This window comes from Astatotilapia calliptera, chromosome 6 (assembly GCF_900246225.1).
Source record: "Astatotilapia calliptera chromosome 6, fAstCal1.2, whole genome shotgun sequence".
Classification (NCBI taxonomy): domain Eukaryota; kingdom Metazoa; phylum Chordata; class Actinopteri; order Cichliformes; family Cichlidae; genus Astatotilapia; species Astatotilapia calliptera.
This window is the reverse complement of record NC_039307.1, coordinates 31727004-31750414: the sequence shown is the minus strand read 5'-3', so window position 1 is coordinate 31750414 and position 23411 is coordinate 31727004. Positions and strand designations below refer to the sequence as shown.

The 23411-nt window shown below is 40.0% G+C and overlaps 1 protein-coding gene across 2 annotated transcripts in view; it reads right to left on the bottom strand.

Annotated features, from left to right (window-relative positions):
- Positions 1–2001: 2001 nt before the first annotated feature.
- LOC113024532 (zinc finger protein GLIS2-like) overlaps positions 2002–23411 on the bottom strand; it is a 30918-nt gene continuing 9508 nt past the window's right edge. The window contains exons 2-7 of one of the 2 annotated variants that reach the window (XM_026171706.1): positions 13666–13854; positions 11980–12173; positions 9429–9614; positions 7013–7146; positions 6103–6221; positions 2002–5501 (exon numbers count right to left, since the gene is read on the bottom strand). In XM_026171706.1, coding sequence (XP_026027491.1) covers positions 4828–5501; positions 6103–6221; positions 7013–7146; positions 9429–9614; positions 11980–12173; positions 13666–13831 — 1473 coding nt within the window. In that variant the 5' untranslated portion in view covers positions 13832–13854 and the 3' untranslated portion in view covers positions 2002–4827. The remainder of the gene's footprint in view (positions 5502–6102; positions 6222–7012; positions 7147–9428; positions 9615–11979; positions 12174–13665; positions 13855–23411) is intronic. The other variant, XM_026171707.1, reaches the window with a different exon arrangement.

Here is a 23411-nt window from a genome sequence, read left to right as displayed (position 1 = left end):
ACACTTTTTTTCATATGATTTTTATATTGTGTGATAACTACATAGAAAGTTCTGTCTGTCTAACATTTTGACAAATTGCCTGACAGTGTGCAGAGATGAGGCTAAATTTCATATTTTACTAAGTATCTTTATCGTAACATATCAAGATTTTATTCAGTTATACTATGAACATTAACATTCAAATATTGAAAAAAAATATAACAAAACAAAAGGTACTACTCTGTTGTAAGTGTTATTGTTAGTAATTCACCAATATTAGCATGCTAACGTGCTATAATAAAGCATTAAACATCACTAGCATTACAACTTATTTCCCTTTTTTTTAATTACCTCTATGAGGTAGCTTTCTTCTAACTTCTTTAAGTAGTTTCCAGGCTTCTTGAAGGACATTCCAAGCTCTTCTTTGGGTGTTGGCTGCCTTTTGTTCTGTTCTCTGTCCAGATGATTCCACACTGCTTCAATAAGTTTGAGCTCCATGCTCTGGAGAAGCCAGTCCATGACTGATAGTATTCCACTGTGTGTTTTCCCATACAGCTACATGTTTACTGAATTGGCATTGTGTTTGGGGCAATTGTCATGCCAAAGCAAAAGCCATCACCAATAAGATTGTATTGTTTGTATATGTTCGTAGTTCCATCCAATTTCGCCAAAATCCCCAACATCACTGGCTTGAAATGCAGCAGTCACTGTTGTACGCCTCATAAGTTCATGACCGTTTGACTCAAAATTCTGAAATCTGATTTCACTCCTTGATAAGAGGCGTAACAATTGTAATTTGGCAACCTCAGCCTTTGCTCCATGTTAACCTTCCTTGACAGCTAACCTTCTGAGACCATTTCTAATGAGGCTTCTCATTTCAGGTATTTGGTAGATTTCTTTAATTTCTTAATTTCAGATACTATTCATCTATTGCAGGTAGTTTTTAAGCAACACCACTTTTTCTTTTGTCCTCCACAGTTCCACATCATGCAGAGATCCACTAGATTTTCAGGTGATGGCTCTTTGGAGATCATCCTGTTGGTGCAGAAATAATATTTTTATGCCTATCAAACTGTTTTATTGTTGGCATTTTTCATAGATTCAATTAAAGAAATGGGGAGGGTTAACTCGGCGCAGACAAGGATTTACACTCACATTAACACCTACAGGTCGTTTAGAATCAACAATTAACTTTTCCCTGCTGGGGGGATTTTCCCATGACATTTTTATCAGACACTTCTGTGGTTAACCACAATAAGCCAGTAATTGGTTGGAATCCCATCCCTCCATTCCCTCCTCTTTCTTTTTGTGTGTTTGTGTGTGAATGTTATATACCACAGCCACAGCATTTAAATGTCCTATTTCCTCAGGCTGGCAGTTCATGCCTGTCCAATCAAGGTTAGAATTAGGGTTAGGGTGGGGACTAGGGGTCTAAGTGAGCATTTGCAGATTGAGTGTCATCACCCCATGAGGTTTTGGATTGGAGGTATAAAACTTGTTGCAACCAATCCACTGTCTTCAGTCCAGAGAAAGATTACACGTTTACAATGCTTATACAACTGTATTACTTCTCCAAGTGCTGAAACCTAAGGCTTTCATTACAAAGGTGTATTTACACGTCAAATATTTACTGATTTTCTTTCTCACCTACGAACAATTACCTACCTGGAGGGGAAGAGGGGCCCTTACTATAACCAAAGCTGTGACAGGCATGCCATTGCAACACCCATCAGAGATGTTTTATTGTTAATATGTCACCCGAGATGTGGAGACATATTATTATAACCCACTTAGATATGGGAGGACCATTTTCTGATTCTCCTCGGAGCTATCAGTAACATTCACGTGGTAATTCTTTCACATCGATAAGAAGATACCTGTTTGTCTGCTTTTTCCTGCTTTCTATTCATGCTGGTATACAAGGAAGCTACCTGATGTCATAATCTCAAACAAATGAAACAGCAGAGGCAAACTCTAACTGTGAGTGGGCATAACACAAATAGAGAAGAGTGGACACGCACAGTAAGAAAAACCCTAATTTATTACAATTCTTTATTCTACCATGTAGTCTTTCAACTTGTAAAGTAACAAAACAAAAAACATCACAGCACAAAAATTACACAATGGTGTCACACTCTCTCCTTTAATGCATTTATTGACACTGAGTCATTGCCATAGTCGTAAACATTGGTGGAGTGTTTAAAAGGTGTTGCAGTCGCCCTGATGTACAAATCACATCTGTTGTCAAGCCTTTAAAAAGTTTAACGTTTCCTAAAATGTAATTAAAAAAAAAAAAAGCATATATATGCACTTTACAGCTGAGTACATATGTTCCATATACTGAGTGATATATTTTAGCTGAAACACAAGGCACTTACTGGGGCACCTTTGAAATACTGATCAGGATGTGCAAACAGGAATACAAGATCAACACAGATACTGGCCATGTGTGGCCATCGTCAAACACTTCCCCTTCACTGCCTCTGGACAGACTGCTTTTTTTTCTGTTCCTACTTATGCCATGTCTCAACATTTGTTCAAAGCAAATGTGTAATTATTATTGCCATATACACACCTTTGTCTACCCACAAGAATTATTCCTTCAGGCAGGGCTGATCCTGTTTAGACCATTGTCTTGAAACGATTAGTACAACAAACACTAAACTAATATAATCTGCGAGTGAAGGAGCTCTGACCTTCACTTGTGTCAATATGTTTGTTTTTCGTTTTTTTTTTTTGTTTTTTAGTTCGTTCTTCTTGCGATTAGAAAAATCACATGGTCAACATAGCTTTTTGTTGAAAATAATCTGTCACACGTCATTGTGTTCTAAGTCTGAGTCAAGGTTTTACTGTTAGCTAAAATAAACAGCAGTGGAGATATGAGAGCAACACTGAGCACTTTTCTATGTGCAAATTAGTGCGATAACTGCTGACATTGTCCTGTGTAGCGTGAGACCTCTTGTGATTTAGCATTTTTAAATCAATATTTTTGGGGGTTGGAGGCAAGGCAATTATTCTGTTTGCTTTTGGCTTGGAAATTAAGCAGGTGAGGGGATATACCAGGACTACATATTGCACGTAGCAACTGGTGTACCAAACTGAAACCATAGAAACCTTTACATGATCAGACCGAGTCAAAGATTTTGATTTCAAACTGACTTAAGTACAATCTATAAGAAGACTGCTGTGCAAAATCTTTTCCATAAACACATAATTTCCTCTTCATATGCATAAATATTGTGTAAACAGCTTTGCTCAAATAAAATCAACTGTATCAAGGGTAGCTCTGTATTGTATGTTTTAATATTACATAATTGTGTGTGTTTTGGTGTGTGGACTGTACTTCCTATTGCTCCCCACATCCTTGTTTCCTCACATCTTTATTGTTGAGGAAACAATCTGAGTCGATGGAAGCACTCTGTGGGGGTTGTCGAGCTTAAAAACTACACAAGGCCGGGGTGCCAGCTGTTTTTCCTTAGCAGCTTTGGTAAATTTAATCCACGAGCTTGCCTGTGGAAAAATCCTTTAGGAAATCAAGCTGTAGATGAAATTAAAAAGATGGGTTTATGAAGGCTCAGTTCACCCAGATTACACATATTCCCTAACTTCTGTTATTTAGCTGTGCAGCGATGTGGTTTTGTTTCTCTTTGGAGTAAACATTTCCTAGTGGGTTTATGATCTCAGGCCCCAGTTTCAAGTCTCACCATGATATTAACTTGGTAAACTGTGGTTTAATTTAGAGTAAATCAGACTATGAAGGTGGGTATACGTGATGGCCGGGCAATCACAATGTTTTCCCTGGTCATTACTGTATGAGTCACTATTATATGGACTTACTTTTTGACCTTTGGTTCTCTTACTCATCATCTGGGGTTTTAAAACCAGAGACCAGTTAAAGCAAACAAATTTTAAATGCCCGAGACTTTTTATCAAGCCTACTAATAACTACAAACAGCTATAGTGGTTGAGGAAATTATCCAAACAACATTGCTATCCTTAGGAGTATTTCAACAGGAGAAACTGTTTGCACTGATGATTTAACATTACCCAGATAACAACTAGAGCTATAGAGATACTCAGTAGGTATCTCAGGTCAATGTGGGAAAAAAAATATAAAGTGGATCTGCATGCTACGATTAAGGATCTGGCTTTTTTTCTTTTCTTTGCAATATGGATGAACTGACCTTCTCAAAGTTAAGACAGCTAAATGCATGTATGGTGTAAAAAATAACTGTTATGCAGTACAAAAAGGCCCTGCTGAAGTTTTGCTCATTACAAGACCACTGTACTCAAGTCTGTCTTTAGTTATTATTGGTTGGAATGGCTGAACTGTTGCATGGCTCTAACTGTGGAAGGGATTTTTATAACCTTATACACCCACAAAAGCTTTCCACAGTCATATGCACTGCATTATGTTAGTAAAACCAATAAGGTTTCATGCCCGGGTATTAAATACTAGTGTTTTGTCAGGAGCCACCAGCTTCACAGAGATCTACACCTTTGGTTTAACTCCTTAATACAACATAAATGAGGAAGTAAACGTCCTGTTTTAAAGAGCAACAATATATCAACAAAAGGAAGTGATGCAGGCATACACTGAGGGACTGTAGATAGAATTATCTGGATTTTCCATGATATGCCAACATAAAGACATTTCAGTGTATCTTAATGTGGCACCAAGGTATCCAGAGCGAGTCTCACATGTTATGTACTTTTTTAAACTATTACACTTACATTACCAGTGATTTCTGATAAAATGTTAGTATGAGACACGGTGATAATGATGATGGCAGGCTGGAAAAACACAAAGTCAAACTCTCTGGTTCTCTGAGTTGCTGACAGTTCATCTTAACTAACAACAGCTGGTTTGAGGAGTAGCGCCCTTGATGGAACCACCACCCAAGACAAAGCGTCACTTTGTCTCGCCCCAACCCCTGCAGAGAGGTTCAGCACTTCCCCGTCCTCTCCTTCCTCTGATTCCTCCCCGTCCTCTGGCTCCCTTCTTACCACCTGCCCCAGACCTCCCAAAGCCCCCAACCCAAACATAGACGCAGCTGAAAGTCCAAAGCGCAACAGTGGGGAGTCTGAAAGGCTGAGCGATCCCATGCTTCCTCCTCCACCCATGGAAAAGAGCGGTGCCCGGTGGTGGCCTAGAGCTCTGGCATGGCAGAAAGCAGAGAGTGGCAAGGACGTCCCAAGGCCCCCAAGAAGGGCTGCAGCAGCCCCAGGGATGATGACAGGAGTCCCGCCTACAGAGGGCTGTTCAGTGGCACTCTGGTGGGTAGGAAGGCCCAGCCCTGTCCCTGACCTACTTGAACTCCCCGGCTCTTGGGCAACAAAGTGCCCATGAGCCTTGATGTGCTTGCGTAGGGAGCTGGGGTCTGTGTAGCGCTTCAGGCAGCCAGCCATCTTGCAGTAGTAAGGCTTGTCCACATAGTGGGTGCGAGTGTGCTTGAAGCGGTCACTAGAGTTGGAGTAGCGCTTGCTGCAGCCTTCATAGGGGCAGATGTAAGGCTTTTCCCCTGAAAGAAAAGAGAAACAAACAAATATGAGTCAGAGACAGAAGGACAAAGGAAGGAGAAATGGAGGGGAAAGAAATGATTTGATTTGAGAACAATGCCAGAGAAGGATGTTGTCAGTTTGTTTCTAACTCTTGAGATTCATGGTGTGTCATTGCTCAACAAGGAAAGGAACAAAGAAGAAACTGTTATTCCGATGTGACACTTTTTAAAAGAACAAAATAAAATACTGCATAAGAACAAAAGATATAAAATACTTTATTTTTAATGGTCAATGGTCGCCATTGACCATGGTCGCCTTAATGGTCGCCTTTTGTAATAGCCTCACTGGGACGTTCCTTTTTTTTCAAAAGGTTTAATTTGCTCCTTCTTTACATTATTAGAGTAAAGTCTGTCATTTATGACAGAAGTGATAGCAGAGTTGTACGTTTTATTATTTCAGAAATCACTCAGTCAGAACATGCTATATTATTTAGTCTTAAAATATTTTTGGAATCTTCCCGTGTACCACTAGAGGGAGCCCACGTACCACCAGTGGTATGCATACCACAGTTTGAGAATGACTGGTTCAAGTCATTGCTGGTTTTGATGGGACTGAACTCACCTGTGTGCGAGCGAGTGTGTATCTTCAGGTTCTCCAGACGTGAGAAGCTCTTGTTACAGGTGGGACAATGGTGTGGCTTCTCATTGGTGTGTGTGCGGATATGAATCAGCATTTTATACCTAGAAATCATAACAAATAAGACACACATTTACAATCAAGATCAAGCCGTTTTTATTTTTTTCAGCATTTTTACCTAGGATGTGGCTGCTGATATTCAAATGTGTCTTATCTTGGAAGCCTGACATATGATGCTTACATTTATTAGTTTCAGATGTAGCCATTCTTGTATTTTGCTTGTTTACATTATTGTATTTTGCACAACTCTGTTGCTTGTGAAGCTCGCACACAAGAATTTCACTCACATGTACTGTACCAATGTACCTGCACATGTGATGTGACAATAAAAGTGATTTGATTTTGACATTATATTGAAAAGATCATGACTCGCTCTGATGACCTGTCACACTGGATTCAAAGCTACTATTGCTAGCATGTTTTCATTTCTTTGTTTCTTAAGGCAGCCAACCTTTTTTGCACCACGGACCAGTTTATGTCCAACAATATTTTCACAGACTGGCTTTAATGTGTCGCGGATAAATACAACAAAATAAAATCAGTACTGGTACCAAAAAAAGAAGATTTATTCATGATATACGGGAAAAGACCCAGGGAAACCGAGTTAACAATAAAAATGATAAAAATTAAAACAACGCTAAAAACCAATAAAAACCCTGAGAACCATAAATTTCGCACTCAAGCCTCAACTGTCGCGGCCCGGTACCAAGCGACTCGCAGATGGGTACCGGAAATTACATTGCTTTTAACACCTGTTGCTTAGAGACTGGTATAATTTTTATGAGAAATATGCTTTGTGTCATCCTCATGACAATGGAATAAAGCCACAGAATACCTTGCATTGAAGCCCCTCCCATTTCGAGCACAGCCTTCCCATTGGCAGCAGTATCCAGAATCCTTTTCGGGCTTGACATGGAAGTCGTTGATGTGATCCACCAGGTCCTGTAGTGAATCGAACAGCAGGTGGCACTGAAGGGCAAAAGAGGGAATGAAGCACATGGCTGATAAGAAACCTGATTGTGACCTTTTTAGGAAACTTTCACACAAACAGTTGATGTTTTTTTCTTCTTATGTCACTCTTTCTTTTTAATTGAAAATGTCTGAACAGTATACCATTAAAAGCAACCTTTGTCAAAGTATCTACAGTTCCACAGTTCAGTACAGTAGGTGCTATTTCCTAAATTTGTAAACTCCGTAACATATTGTATTATTTAAATAGTTTCGTCTTTTACTGTTACTGTCTTGGAGCAACTGTAACCCACACAATTTCCTTAGGGATTAATAAAGCATTCTGATTCTGATTCAAAGGATTAAAGAGAAAATAAGCCTCTGTCTCTAGAATTTTCTGCATTGTCCCAGGATATGGATTTTATATCTGTAAATTTAATGTAAATTAAAAAATAAAATGAAAAAGCAGAATCATCCTAGACAAAACAAACCAATAGGCGATTGTGGCAGAGGTGTGGTCCTTGGCTCAGCTGCAGGGGAGGGGTGGTGCAGTGAGCTCAAGGGGCAGTGCCAGGGAGGTTGGTGGGACACGTGTGTGGTGTTATAGTTAATGAGCTCTCTCTCTTTTCCTGTCTGATTTTTAGTGAAGCCGGAGCAGAGAGTGGGGAGGTGTGTCAGAGTGTGGCTGGAAGCTGCTCGCGTGGGTGCCAAGCCGGGGAAAAACGACAAAGAGACTGTCAGTAGTGTGTGTGATGGCAATAAAAGGAAAATAAACCCATACAGTGTGTCCATTTGTGGTCCTTCTTCACAGCAATAGTATTTTCTATAAATTTGTATATTTTAAACATTTATTTTAAAAAGTTTCTATTGCACTAAAAATCAGGTAGCATGACAGATGTTTTGTCTAATTAAATTAATATAATGTAGGAGTAGGTCGTGGATAATAGGCATTGATTTGTAAATAACTGGACATAAACTTGAGCTTATTATATAATATTATACGAGAGTATCTTTCTAACTAAATAGGCAGCTTGTAATCTTTTGCTTGAGGTTATATCAAGAGATATAAAACGTTCTGGGGTCTACTTGAAGGAAAGGCAGATGCCAAATTTAAAGTGAGGTCAGAGGTCAAATGTGACATGTGTCAAACTATAATAACATGATACAGGCACGCAAGCAAACACTATCAAAAACATAACTTTGGCAGAGTCAACTGCAGTTTAAATGACAGGTAATAAGTATGTGTAAGTATAAAAAGATCATTTCATAGCTCGGATAAAGCCATCATAAAAACATAATGTTATTGATGGGTAACTCTAAATCTTTAAAAGAGTTTTTCCTGTGGATTCACAACAGTCACAAACCCCATGAATGTGTGACACAAGCTTTAAGTGTGCAAGCTGATCATCACAAAAAGTTATTCTTCTTTGCTTCATATTTATGGTTCATCCCATCTTCAAACTTAGTCTTAGTACACAACTATACATTTCTGTGACTTTGATGGCTCTGTGTGCGGTATGAATGTGAGTATTAATGGGTAACTGTGGCTTGGTGTAAGAGAGCTATAAAAAAACAGGTGAAAACACTCTGAGGAACACTGCTGCTGCTAGCAAAAAGGGAGATTCTGGCTATTATTAGCCTGACGTGATGATCTTACTGTATGTAATAAATTTAAGTGTGACGTACTGAAGAGCATGTCCATTAATCATAGCATCTGTTGTTCTGATATATGAGTTACGTTTTGTACAGTTTACCTAATCAAGGTACTTCATTGTTTTTCATTCATTTTTTATACATAATTATTAATCCTTTAGTTCTTAAAACACCAGAATATAATATAGGAAATGATTGATTTTGACCTTTTAATTCACCCAACTATATTTTTTTAAAAACACAAAGTTTATCTATTTAAAATTATACAAACAGATGAAAAAGTAAATCCCTTTTCACACCAAAATGGTTAATTTGTTATTGCTAGATCACACCGCACACCACACTCATTTTTTTATACTGTAACCTCTGATAGCATTTATCCCCGCTGACCTCTTTTTCTGTAACTCTCAGCTTTATATATTTTGTTTCCAGCGCCACTTAGTGGTCAGAGTAATGTTTGCAGGCTCTTTTTCACCCTCATTGAAGAAACTGCTTGTGCCTGCTATTAAGTGTAGGGTTTGAAGCGCGACACATGATTAATAATATTATCTGCCAAAATAATATGACTCAAGCTTCTGCTAAAATGCATGCAATAAACATATAACTAATATATAAGTATAACTAAACCTACAATATTTAATTACACGTACCTTCATCCAACGACAGGCCAACTGAGCATCCATGGAGGGTTCCGGAGAAACCGGCTTCTCTCTAGTCTGACTGATGAACATGGAAGAGGGAAAGCTGTAGCTTCTTGGTGGACTTCTAACTGGGACATAAAATGGATAGCCCTGTGGTGAAGCACCAGGTTCCACACCTCGGTGAAAAGGTGATTCCTAAAGCAGAGGAGGATAGAGAGAGGTCAGAGCAAGAGAATTTTGTGGCAACAAAGGCAAGATGTTCATTAGCTATTCACAAGAAAAGAAAAATAATTAATTTACTTCACCGTTAACGATGAAGAAAGAAGCTGACCTAACACTAAAGCCTGCCACTTTGAGCTTGATCATTAGAAAGATACAACTATCAGAGGAAATGGAGGAAGGTTGTGAAATAATAATGTACTCCTTCTGATCGTGTTTACTTCAAGTGTGTTAAAGTACGATTTAAGAGCTTTTGCATCCATGACATGTATGTTTATTAAATGGGGATTGAAGGTCTGCATTTGTTTTTTGATTTATAGAATACACTTCAGCAAATCCAGTGATGACAATGAAAAAGGGCTTGATAATGTAAAAATGAGGACTTTCTCTGCTAAATGATAAATCTGGTCCAAGAAGGGAGATTTTGTGCCGTAACTAAAGGAGTTGTGTGTTTGATGTTTTCACCATTAAAGCACAGCTAAAATTTGATTTAGACACAATCACTGCGTGGCTGTGTGCAGATGCTGCACCGGCAAATTAGATTCACTCCCTGGATCACTTTTCTATTCAGTCCTGCTGAAGAAAAATGGAGCGCATTCAGCCACGATTAGTCACCGGTGTGAGAATTCTAAGATTGTGGTCATGCCTGTTCAGAAGATTAAGTGATTACATGAATACATACACGTACCTGGAGTGCGTGCTTGTAAAACATTTTTATTATTCTTTTTATTCTTGCAATCGTCTTTAAAATGAGTGCAACACACATGTGTTTGTAATGAACCCCGCTCAGGTTAGGGGAATGTGACATTCCTGGGTTTTTCAAAAGCTGGACAAACATTAAAGGAACTGTTTTAGAAACATGCTCACATGCGTTCATGCTGAGAGACAGATGTGACTCACATGTGTACTGTGAAGGTAACACTACAGCCAGCAGCCAGTTAGCTTGTAAAATATTCATTTGTGAGCTGTACAGGTGCTAGTAGTCCCAAAAACCGCTGTTCTATTAATGTCCTCTTGGGTTCCGCTCCCATTTGTAAAATGCCAAAATCCAGCTGTAACAACTACATCTCTGTACAAAAAAAATTATATTCACATTCACAACAGCTTCACAGTTGGTGATCTTTTTTTTATATCTCATCCATTTTGATACTTTTAAGACATCAATTCAGGGGCATGTGCATTTTAATCCGACCTGTGTGCTGACACAGGGAAATGATTACCATTTCCTAGGCCTCACTTCTGCTTATCTGAGATCTTAAACAATCACATGACCTTCTATGAGTAAGCATTTTGTCAACAGTGGAAAGAAAAATCTCCCTTTTAACAGGAAGAAACCTTCAGCAGAACCAAGCTCAGGGAGGAGCGAACATCTGCTGCGACTGGTTGGAGTGAGCAAAATAGCACAGGACAAAAGACGTGATGTGAAAGGGAGCCAGAGATTAATAACAACTGTGATTCAATGCAGAGAGGTCTATGAACATAGTGAGTGAGAAAGGTGGTTGAAGAAGAAATACTCAGTGCATCATGCAAATCCCCCAGCAGTCTACACCTATTACAGCATAACCAAGAGAGGATTCAGGGTCACCTGATCCAGCCCTAACTATATGCTAAGGACAGTTTTAAGCTTAATCTTAAAAGTAGAGATAGTGTCTGTTTCCCGAAGCCAAACTGGAAGCTGGTGCCATAGAAGAGGGGCCTGAAAACTGAAGGCTCTGCCTCCCATTCTACTTTTAAATAATCTAGGAACAACAAGTAAGCCTGCAGTGCGAGAGTGAAGTGCTCTAATACGGTGATACTACAAGGTCATTAAGATAAGATGGGGCCTGATTATTTTAGACCTTGTATGTGAAGAGCAGGATTTTTGATATCTCAAATCAAGATCAACAAGGTCAACAAAATTCGAAGCAGAGGTTTGGCAATACAAATGTGCAACATAGAAGATGTCATTTTTTTCTCCCGTTAATTTTTAAACAAACTAAAACGCTATCCACACAATCCCAGCAACCGCTATCTAGACTCGCAAATTGACATGTAGTTTTTGACAACAATCATTTTTCAAGCTTGATACACTGCTCACAAATTGCTGTTATAAAAATGGGTCTTAATACAAGGTATTGATTCGGTCTGATGCTTTGCATGCTAAGTATACTGCACCCAGCCACTCAATTCAAATCTTTTTAATCCCAACGTCCACTCTGGAATGTCACAAGAGATTGAAGTCATTACCAAGTCAACTGATGAAACAAGCAAAACACAACTTTCGTGTTTGCACACTAATTGCAAAGTGCAGCAACGCAAGGAGCGGTAGCATTAGTGCACTCCAGCAAACACATGGACTCACCCGAGAGAAGAGGTGTGGCTGAGGGCTGCTGCTGCTCTGAGGGGACTCCATGGGAGAGGATGGAGAGAGGGAGGATGGCGAGGAAGGGGATGGGGAGAGAGAAGAGGCATGGCGCAAGGAGGGGGACAGGCTGAGGTCCATGGCTGGAGGGGTGAAGCAGGACCCAGGTCGTTCTTGAGAGGAAGACAGGGAATCTAGATTAGAGATTAGAGATAAAGCAGGATCCTTATTACACCCATCGCAGTATCATGATTCATTGATTTCTTGCTTTGCTGAGGTTCATTTCACAAAATGTCCCTGTAATTTTACCAACGCGTTATTGTTTGCAGGTAATGCCACGGTCTTAGCAACACCCCTGCTCACTCTTTTTAAATATGTTTCAAAATATTTTAAATATACCTTTTCAATTTCATTGAGGCATATAGAACATTTCTATAATCCTCTGACTTATTTTGTTCTTTCTTCTTCTTAGATTTTATAACAATCACAATAAAAGTAATAAATAAATCATGAGGCACTTTTCAAAACACGAAGAAAGTCGCATAAAAAATTGCACAAAGCGACTCCCAGGCCATTTCATTTTGTTATTATCGCAGCTATCTGAAACAATCACACAGAACTCATTAATGTAAGTGCATGGTGCTTCATCCATACTGGACACACAATAGCTACTAGCCCTTTGTTTGTCATCAGTAGTTAAAGCAAGCCATTTATCAGTTTGAAGGTTGGTGGATCAATTCCCAGTCTACCCCAGACTGCGTGTGAAGTCATCATTGGGCAGGATACTGAAACTCAAGTTGCCCCCAATCCATCCTTCAGAGTCTGAGTGTATGTGCAAATGTTGGACAAGGCACTTGGGTATGGATGTGTGCATGACTGGGTGAATGAGACTTTTAATAACAAGAGCTTCCATAAACATGGAAGGGAGGACCTTGGCATTGTTCATTAGTTCAGTCACGCCATCCATTGTGAATGATGGATTAGGTCCTCTTTATATGGTGATATATGGACTATTTATTATTATTTATATGGGCTTAAGTTTTTCCTTGTGTGAAGCTCAAAATCTCTTCTCTCTGTCCCAGGTTCACCACTCACCCCAGCTTCAGCCCCTCTGCCTGCACCCTCTACTCTCAGCCCGTCCTACCTGCCTAGCTCTCCAGAAACCTTCCTAAGACTATATATGCAAACCAACCAACTAAATTTGTTGTAATCTCAGTTTCTATTTTCTGCCCATGGGTCCTTTAATCAATAGCAACAGCAGTGTTTCTGTGTTAAACAGAGACGGAAGCACACAATGCAGTAATACCTAGCACAAAAGCTGACACAAGAATGAAGACACAAAGTCCATTGTGTTTGTGAATGTCACAGAGGTGCTGTATTTTTTTTAGGTCACTTCATATCAGTGTCACACTCCTCTTGTTATGAGCTGCACTGACAAAAATGGGGACAATCTTCTCGAGGACACAAATGAGCTACTGTTCACTGGGTTTGCAATAATAGGTTACCAGGAAAGTGAGGACAGAGAATCAACCTATTACGCTATTGCATTACCACAGTGATAAACTTAATTACTGCGCCATGACAATATCAAAGTCATGTCATGTGTGTATTTAGGAGAGTAGAAATGATGGAGAATTTATTTCGGTGATGCTAAAACTGCCAGATGTTTACCAGGTTAACTCGTACCTGGAGAAGAAGGAGGCGATGGAAAAGTTGTGCACTGTAGCCGCAGTCGTTTGATGCTGATGTGGGCACAAATAGAGGACGGGCAGCTCCTCTTTCCCAGTATCCCTGGACCGTCTGTGCGACCTGAGGGAAGCTTCAAGTCCAGTGGCTCATCCACAGACAACATGGCTGCCGATTATTGTTGCCCACCTAGCAACAGACAAACAAGTTAACAAACAAAGTGTCTTTATTTCAGTAAAGAGCAATGAAAGCAAATTTATTAATAGGACTTGCTTACTAATGTGTTTTTTTTAATAACCTCCTGGAATAAATCTATACATTTCTTTTCCCTTTTCTCTCTCTCACACTCAGGGATACTGAGTCTGTTGTGGGTGCTAACCACAACTCCCCACACTCTGAAATGACTCTGACTCATCTGGGAAAGAAATACCTGGGACCCACAAATCAAAACAATCTCATTTACACGCAGGGAGACATTTCTTTCACACCACCGTGCTAACGGACGACTATATAACAGGTTATTAAATAAAAAAATAATTTTGCACATCTTACAGCTACAGATGAGTTAAAAGATACGATTAATTCAATTAATTCACTCAATAAAGTGAGTTGTATGACTAAAATCATCCGTTTTTCTTGATCCAGGTTCTTAGGCTCTCGAGATTCAACATTCACACAAATAGTACAGAGTTACACATCTTTCTTCATGGGATATCCGCTGGTGTATCATCAGCTATCATTCCCCTCTTAGAATTTGGATAACAATATTCCTCTCTTTAGTAGTAGAGCATCCACATTTAGACTTCCAGATGCAATGAGAAATAATTCTGCAATAATCCCAAAAAAATTCTAAAATGACAGTCACAAAACTGTTACAAAAAGCTACTTAATATCCCACAAACTGAAGTAATAGTAACAGTTAGTCTAGATGACACTTCACTAAATTGTGAATACTTGTTAATTAACATACTACCTACAAATGTTAGTTGTTCTAGGTCATGTATTCTGTAATAAGGCAATTTGAAAATAGCAGGGCTTAGTTCTTTCGTTGTCAATTTTCGTTGTAGCTCAGTTCCCGGGGGGAAATCATAATGATGTGGGCCTGTTACTTTGATCCTCTGCATTTCTGTGGTGAACACTCGAGGGCCTAAACTAGACTTTTCAGTAGTTTTCCACTTCTGATGGTATGATACTCTGGGTGAAGCATGCGACAAAAGTTATCCCAGCCAACGACTAAACTCATGGGTTCTTGTTAGACTAAATGACTCAAGACGCAGATATGTGCTGCAAAGAAAAAAAATCTCCCAGCAGAAAACCAAAGAGGGGAAATTCTTGGACCAAACCCGCAGTGAAATGCTTGACAGCTGCCGGGAAAGTCAACGCAATACACGACATTTTTGCACCTGAGAATTCCACAGCTGTTATTCACTCCGTGTCAGTGGGAGTGTGTACGCGATGTCAAAAAAAGCTCATCTAATGTTGAATTACATTTGGTATTATATATAGGGTGGGCCATTTATATGGATACACCGTAATAACATGGGAATGGTTGGTGATATTAAAGTGCTGTTTGTGGCACATTAGTATATGTGAGGGGGCAAACTCCTCAACATGGGTGGTGACCATGGTGGCCATTTAGAAGTCGGCCATCTTGGATACAACTTTTGTTTTTTCAATAGGAAGAGGGCCATGTGACACATCAAACGTATTGGTAATGTCACAAGAAAAACAATGGTGTGCTTGGTTTCAACGTAACTTTATTCTTTCATGAGTTCATGAGGTTTATCTACTCTATGTTATACATACATAACTATAACATAGATATACACTCAACAGTCATAGCATTATGACCACCTGCCTAATATTGTGCTGGTCCCCTTTTGCTCCAAACATCGAGTCATGGACTCCACTAGACCTCTGAAGGTGTGCTGTGGTATGTGACACCAAGATGTTAGCAACATATACTTTAAGTCCTGTAAATTGCAAGGTGGGGCCTCCACGGCTCAGACTTGTTCGTCCAGCACATCCCAATGATGCTTGATTTAATTGAGATCTGGGGAATTTGGAGGCCAAGTCAAAACCTTAGACTCATCGTTGTGCTCCTAAAATCATTCCTGAACTATCTTTGCTCCAGCATTATCCTGCTGAAAGAGGCCACAGTCATCAGGGAATACCATTTCCATGAAAGCGTGTACATGGTCTGTAATGGTTAAGTAGGTGGTACGTGTCAACATAACATCTACATGGATGGTTGGACCCGAGGTTTACCAGCAACATTGCTCGTAGCAACACACTGCCTCCACCAGCTTGCCTTCTTTCCATAGTGCATCAAGTTGCCAGGTGTTTCCTCATTCAAAACTTTGATATATATGTTGCTAATTGCAAGTTTACTTTAAAGAAAAGAAAAGAAAAAAGACCGAACCAGGCTTAACTGTTAGCCCTTGCGTTTAATTGCAACCCTAGCATACAGACAAGACAATGGTAAAATAAAAATATTTCCCCATCCTACAAAAAAGACAGTTTGAAAACATTTCTACTTTGCAGAGTTCACTTAAAATCTTACACCCACAGTGCAGAAATCTTTGCAGGTATCCGTTTCAAAGACAACAGTATTTAAACTGCATTTAGTCAGTGTTTGCCTCCAGTGGAACTCCTAACTGGCGCCAGACGTGGGTTGTAAGTGCATTTTGTGACACAACTGCAAAAGCTCCACAGTGTGTCTCACCATATGACTCTTTAATGATAGCTGGCAGCAAGAGCATTCTTAATTTACTTTCACCGGCTGGATTAAACCTTCCAGCTACATGTACACCTCCTTAACTTCTAAACTTGCTGTCGCCGCAAATTCTTCCACAATCACCGACACAATCCCCCGACATAATATGAGGCAGAGGCTAAACCACAATGAAGTCAGTGTTTAGGTCCTCCTGTCGGCTTGCCAGCTACCTCACCACACTCAGTTTCACATTCCACAGCAACCTTGTTGACTTCTCTCTCTCACACGCACACAGCTATTTGGAGGTACTGTAACAGCACGCACACTCAGGACCATATGTCACACCAGTAGACATGTGTATGGCTCATAACCACACATGAGCCCCCAACCTCCCAACGGGTCCACCCCCTTTTTTCCCCTCAGTGACCTGCATTTGGGCAGCACGCCCAGATCCACTTATGGATCCTCCACTGCCTACAAAAACACATCGTTTGACTATTTGCAGACTTACAGTCAAGCATATGTACATACTTGTGCACTAGTGCATGCACTCACTGTCCTATACAGTATAGTACATACTGGTATGGTCTTTGTATGGTCTTTCCATACTGTCCCTCACTGAAAGATGGCACCACTCTACACAGCAGAATCTCCAGTGTTAAATTAACACTGGAGAGTGTCTATATGGGTCCACACCTCTGAGTGTTAAATTAACACTTTTGACGGCGTTATATGTTTAAAAGTAACCTAGTCAGTTTTGAAGATTAACAAAGACTAACACTGAGCAGTGCTGATTTTCTAACACTGGAAAATAACTCAAAATGTTAGAAATATTCCAGTGTTAGAAAATCAGCACTGCTCAGTGTTAGTCTTTGTTAATCTTCAAAACTGACTAGGTTACTTTTAAACATATAACGCCGTCAAAAGTGTTAATTTAACATTCAACAGTGTTGTATTTAACACTCAGAGGTGTGGACCCATATAGACACTCTCCAGTGTTAATTTAACACTGGAGATTTTGCTGTGTACCTCAAACCTTCAACAACAAAGTTATGCTTAAAACCAACCTACATTAAACCCATTTGTTTGAAATCCAAAACACCTCATAAGTCAGGAGCGTCCTCACACAGTGGTTAGATATGCCTGTCAGAACCCCATAATTCTTACAAGGGAGGCAAGCTGACAAACACGCATACACACAAAGTGCATTGCTTACACATTTTTGCATGGAAATACGTACTGGTTTACACTCAGACTGGATTGCTGATGCTGTGTGTATTCTCAGCACACAAATCGTTATTAGACTCATCCAAATCCCACTTTGACTGTTCGATTTTTTGACGCTATTATATATGAAGCAAAGCAGACACACACATATGCTCACACAGTTTATCCCCTCCCCTCAGGTGTAACACACCCACACATGAGAGTTTGTCCTCCTCTCACAGGAAACATTTGCTTCCACGGTGCCCCGATGTGGCCTCTCCCTCTCTCTTATTTTTTTATTTTTCCTCCCCTGTCTCTCTCTCTCGTGCGCTCGCTTTACTTCCCTCCCTCTCACTCCTTCCTGCGGTTTTCCTCTCCCAGTCCTCCAGCGGAGCATACCTCTCCTGTTCTCTGTACCTCCCACTCCTTTTTCTTTTCTCCTACTTTTTCTTCTCCAGTGCATTTTTGAGCTCCCTTCTTTTATTTCTCCCCAGTTTCACGACTTGTTTTTATTCCTGTTCTGTCCTTCAAATCGAACAAGATACAATGACATGAAATGACAGTGTTAATAACTGAGAAGATAGACTGTAAAGCTTTGGATCAGGCATGGACTTCACAGTCTTGAAGTAAAAACCTTTTTCAGTGTAGGTATTCAATGATTGTTTTGTTTTTTTGTTTTACTCTAGACCTATGCTTGTTCCACGTGTGAAAAACTAGCTGTCAGGATGAGGAGGAATCAGGTTCAACAAGGCAGCAGACAGAGAAAGAGATTTAAGCCAGTCCATCACTCCAGGAACAACGTCAGGCCTGATTTCTAAGGTTTATATATTCTTTGATCTTCCACTCAGTGTCCTTATAAGGTATTATGCAAGACCGCCGCAACAGTGAGGATGATAGGAGGCTTTGTTTTTGTGACGTGGAGGCATACAGAGACAAAAAGAAAAGAGGCCGAGGTGCCCTCGTGAGAAATGAAATTGGACACCTGTTTGAACAGCAGTGGACAAAAAAACAAAACAACTGGTTTGCATTAGGGAGAAAAAAAGGGTTTCTAAGGACATAGAAAGGTTGTTGAGAAGCATGGAGGAAGCAGCGGGGGGTTCCTCTTACCACACACTCTGTGGTGAGTTGGAGGTAAACAAGTTCTTGGAGGCAAGTTTGTTTTTCTTTTAAAGAAAGAGGACAAACACGAGTTTTTCTTTTCTCATTGAAGTCCAAGTGTTGCACAATATGTTTTTCGAGGGCCGGAGAAACTGTGCAGATCATCCAAAACACTAATGACTATATCACATTTCAAACTCCAGTCACAAAAACAAAACCACCTCCGCTGCAATCAAGCGGCTTTTTTTTTCTTTTCACCGCCACGGCAGCAAAAAGGAAATTTACTGTCAGTGTTCACAACTTGAGAATGAGTTGCGCTGTTGTTTTATATGATGTCAACTCTGATTCACGGCGCGCGCTCTGTGCCAGCATTCACGAGGGTGAACTTCCCTCAGGAGAGAGAAAAACGGCAACAGTGCGGGGAGACTGAGAGCGAGTGGGCGATGAAAAATGGCAAGGAGAAAACAGAAACTGTGGGAGTCAGACATGGGCTCCCACCCTTTCCTCCCCTCACACTTTTCCCATTATTTGTCTCGGCATGTCTCGGCCTTCCCTCTCTCTCTCTCTCTTGCATCTCGGCAGCACAAAGTGATGCAACTGTACCGAGCAAGTCTGCAATAGCTACCAGTAGAGCCTGCAGTGTCTCTCATACTGACACTGGCGTCTACACCACTTATGAAGGGAGTGGTGGCGACTGTCAGGGGGAGGGGGAGCGGGGGGTGGGCGGGTGTAACTTCTGGAATCAGCGACTGTCTTTTTTTCACTTGAAACATACCACAAATCTCACATCTCTATACGTCAATAAGCTTACTTCTGACTCTTGCTGTCTATAGGGAGACTTTTGAAAGGCATGAAGTAGCTACTCACTTTACCAAAAAATTTGTTCCAAAAGGGCTGAGCTGCTAAGTGTCATGACAAGAAGTGCACATTAGAAAACCCAACTTTAAAAGTTGAACAGTGCTGTTTATTCAAGCTCAGATTCACTCACACAAACAATGCTTTTCCTATTAATTCCTTGAATTAAAGCCCCAGTCAGCCCAAGAGACAGATCAGAAACTCCATAGCAACCGCCAGCTGCTAGAGGAAAATATATATTCCCCAACCAGATGGTGAGGGGTTGCTAGAGGTTTCTGACTGACCATAGGTGAACTTGATCGCTAAAGGCCCAGTGACGGAGCCTTAGAGACTAGTCCAAGTCCCCCTGCCAAACACAGGTTATTACAGAAAACTGGGTATTCCCCAACAGGTTGGCGAGTGGGTGCTGGAGGATGCTGGTCATCAGTAGCTGAAAATGGTTAGTAGCCATTGAAAACAGGCATCATTTTGACTGCTTGGTTAGCGAGCGCTTGCAACATCATGGATCACAAGGAGGATTGTTGGTGTAACACCTACTTTGCAACTACTCACCAATGAATGGGGAATGCATATTTTTTCTCCAACCAACCAAAGATTTCCAGGAGAGGTCGCTGACCAGTCTGTAGGCCTATATGACTAGGTCCTAGGGTTTGTTTTTACATTCAACAACTTCAATAATCAGGGAGTCAACTTCATTGGAAGCTGCAGTGTTGCACACTTGATACTGTCTGAAATGCCACCAGCAATGATCCTCCAGTGCTTCTAGTAAACTGTTATTGCTAATACAAATTGTATTTAGAAATCTGTTCCTTAGGGTGTTTTCACACCTGCTGGTGTTTAGTCCGCTTAAATCAAACTCGGGTTTGTTTCCTCCCTCGGTGCAGTTCATTTGTGCAGGTGTGAACATGGTAATCACACTCAGGTGAGGAGCGAAAGCAAGACCCTAATTAACTCCAGAGTGGTTCATTTATAGTGTGAACGTGAGCCGACCACGATCTGAACCAACTACCAGGTGTACATTACAAGTTTGAACTAAAAACCACCTTGGATTGCTTTTCTGGGATGTGCCAAGGTACAATTAAGGTACAATTAAGGTACAATCAGTGGTTTACTTTTGTTGCTCCCACCCCAGACACATCTGGACAAGAAGCGAGCTGAACGTTTTTTCGTGGTTTGTAGTGATGCATTTAGTTTTGCTTGGAGTTCATTTTGATTTTTCTCTGTGTGAAAAGAAATCAAATCTACAAAACAAAAGAGCTACAAGGTTACTGTGGCGGGGCGGGGCTTGCAGTGCTGTGCAGGGAAGGCAGACGCACCTGCACAGCGAACGTGAACGTGCACCCAGGTCTGCTGTGGGTTTGTTACAGTTACAAATTAATCAACTTATACGGACCAGACTAAACAATCTATAGGTGTGAAAATACCCTTAGTAGTGACCTCAGCTGTCACAAGTAATAACAGTTATTAACCTGTTACAAAAACATCTTCCATGTCTACTAAATTTACAGACTTTTAACATAATTCTTCACCATATGTATTGTGTTAAAATCAACCATATGGTTGTCAGCAATGCCCTTTAAAAAAAACCTCTGTTATATACACTAGGTAGCATAACAATGAATGAACCAAACCTGCTTTATCATACTTTCAAAGTAGATGAAAGGATGAAAGGACTTGATCTTTAAACAAAATGTTTACTTTGTATAAAGAGCAAGGAGAGCAGAGAGTCATTTTTTCATAGAACCAAAATTCTTAATGCACCTGAAGGAGTCGCCCCCTGCTAACCATTAGAAAGTGTGCAGGTTCAAGGCACTTTTTCACTGACATGTACTTTTCTGACCATAAAGTACACGACACGCATCTTTTGTAGAAAGTACAATAGTGGTGTAGCTAACACTAATGGAAGCATTTTTTATTCGATTGCAAGTTAATTATTCATTTGTGTCAGATGCCAAATACACAATAGTTTTTGCTTTTTTATATTTAAATCCCAAACAGACTCCAGTGCAGCTATGACCAAAGAGTCACATTTGCTTTAAAATAAACAAAGTGGAACAAGCTCGATCAACAGGTTCTTAAACAGCATCCAGAATGCTGAAAATCACATTTAGGGACATTAGGCAGTGAAATATGTGTGTTTATTGCAAAAATATGGGATACCTGTTTTTTATCATATATAAAAAAATTGCTGAACATTTTGGAAGATAGGCCCTGGGAGGAAAATGCTGGAGAATTATTTAAGACTCCCCCACTTAGAGCACATGGGGTGGGTGGGCGTTAATCAGATAGGAGCTTTATAAATGGAAAGATCAGTTGAGGAAGAGCTGTAATAAAAGATAAACCCCCCTCGTTACAGTTTATCCCTTCATAACTCAAAGATGAACATAACCATGTATAGTAAACTTCATGCTGGTGGAAGTTAAGAGCATATTTGTACTAACTGAACGGTTCTTACTCCTTAGTTAAAGAGGGTCTGTTTTTCTTCTCTAATTCTTCAGTGTTAAGAATTTTGTCAAATCTAACTCTTTTCAAGAAACACTCTGAAACCACTCCTTTGTGTTTACATTAATGAAATGGGTCAAATGAATGCAAGAAAAAGGGGTGATTTGATTTCACTTTAACCATATCAAACCAAATCACTCCAGAGCTTTTCACTCCCTTTGTACACTCGTACTCCTCCCTGACCAACCAAATGGTTTATTAAACCAACAGTTCATTCTTCGCTCAACACCAAGCAGCAAGCAGACAAAGGAAGTAGCTAACTGATGAACATTTAATCAGCCAATTAGCTCTGAAAGAACCATTATTCTGAGAAGAATGAATATTGGATTTAAATGAATAAGTTAACAGACACTTCACCTCTACCTGCAGCTTAAAGAATAGCCTGTGTTGCTCAGCTTTATAAAGTAGGCCCACACTGGTATAGTACGTCTGTTTTGTGTTTTGAGATTGTTTTGCTCATTGCAAGTGTAAGAAACAGAAATTGCTCACTGTTTACTTACTTTTTACGTCTGTTTCATCAGATATCTGAAATGTGCAGCAGTTGCACTGATGCAGAGTTTAATATGTTTTGTGTATTAGTTTAGAAAAGTGAATCACTATAATAGATGGCTATGGTTTATGTATTATCTGTCCTTATGAAAAGTTTCTGTCAGTGGTAAATGTAGGGACAAATTATTGGCCTGTTGACAAAAAGCTGAGGGTTTCATCCCCATATGGTTTAAATCAGAGTATAAAATTTTCTATTCTTCCGTACGTAAACTCTGAACACAACAGAATACGCATAACCATAACACCATAGCAGTAATACAGCTTATAAAAACCACTTATAGAAAATCATACAGACAGAGCACTCATTCACACTGCATGTTAAAACATATGCATGGCCTAAAAGAATCAAAAACATTGGGGGAGATGAATGGCTTAGTTAACTCAGAACATGCTCATCACTGCCAGTAATTAAACCACATGAGGGCAAAGTGAGCATGTTTCACTTATTAAATCATTGTTTGTATCTACCTGTCTGACTCAGCCCATGCCTTATGTTGTAAAAACAAATTCATAATTATTTGTAATTAATTAGTTAGTAATTAGCACAGACACAGCGCCCCAAGCATGCACTTTATGACAAATAGATGCTAGTCAAATTTTTTATAGCAGCAACATCTTTCCAAAAGATATGTTGATCTCACGGTGGTTTTGGTTTAATTATACTTGGTTTTGGACATGAACACAAATGCCACAAAGAGGCATTCTTGTTACACTTCACTGAAGTCCAGCTAAAGGGTCGATGCATAGCTGGCATGCTGTACTCTGTTTTTTTTCTGAGTCTGCGCAGGCACAAAAACTGGCATGTGAACTTCTGCATCGA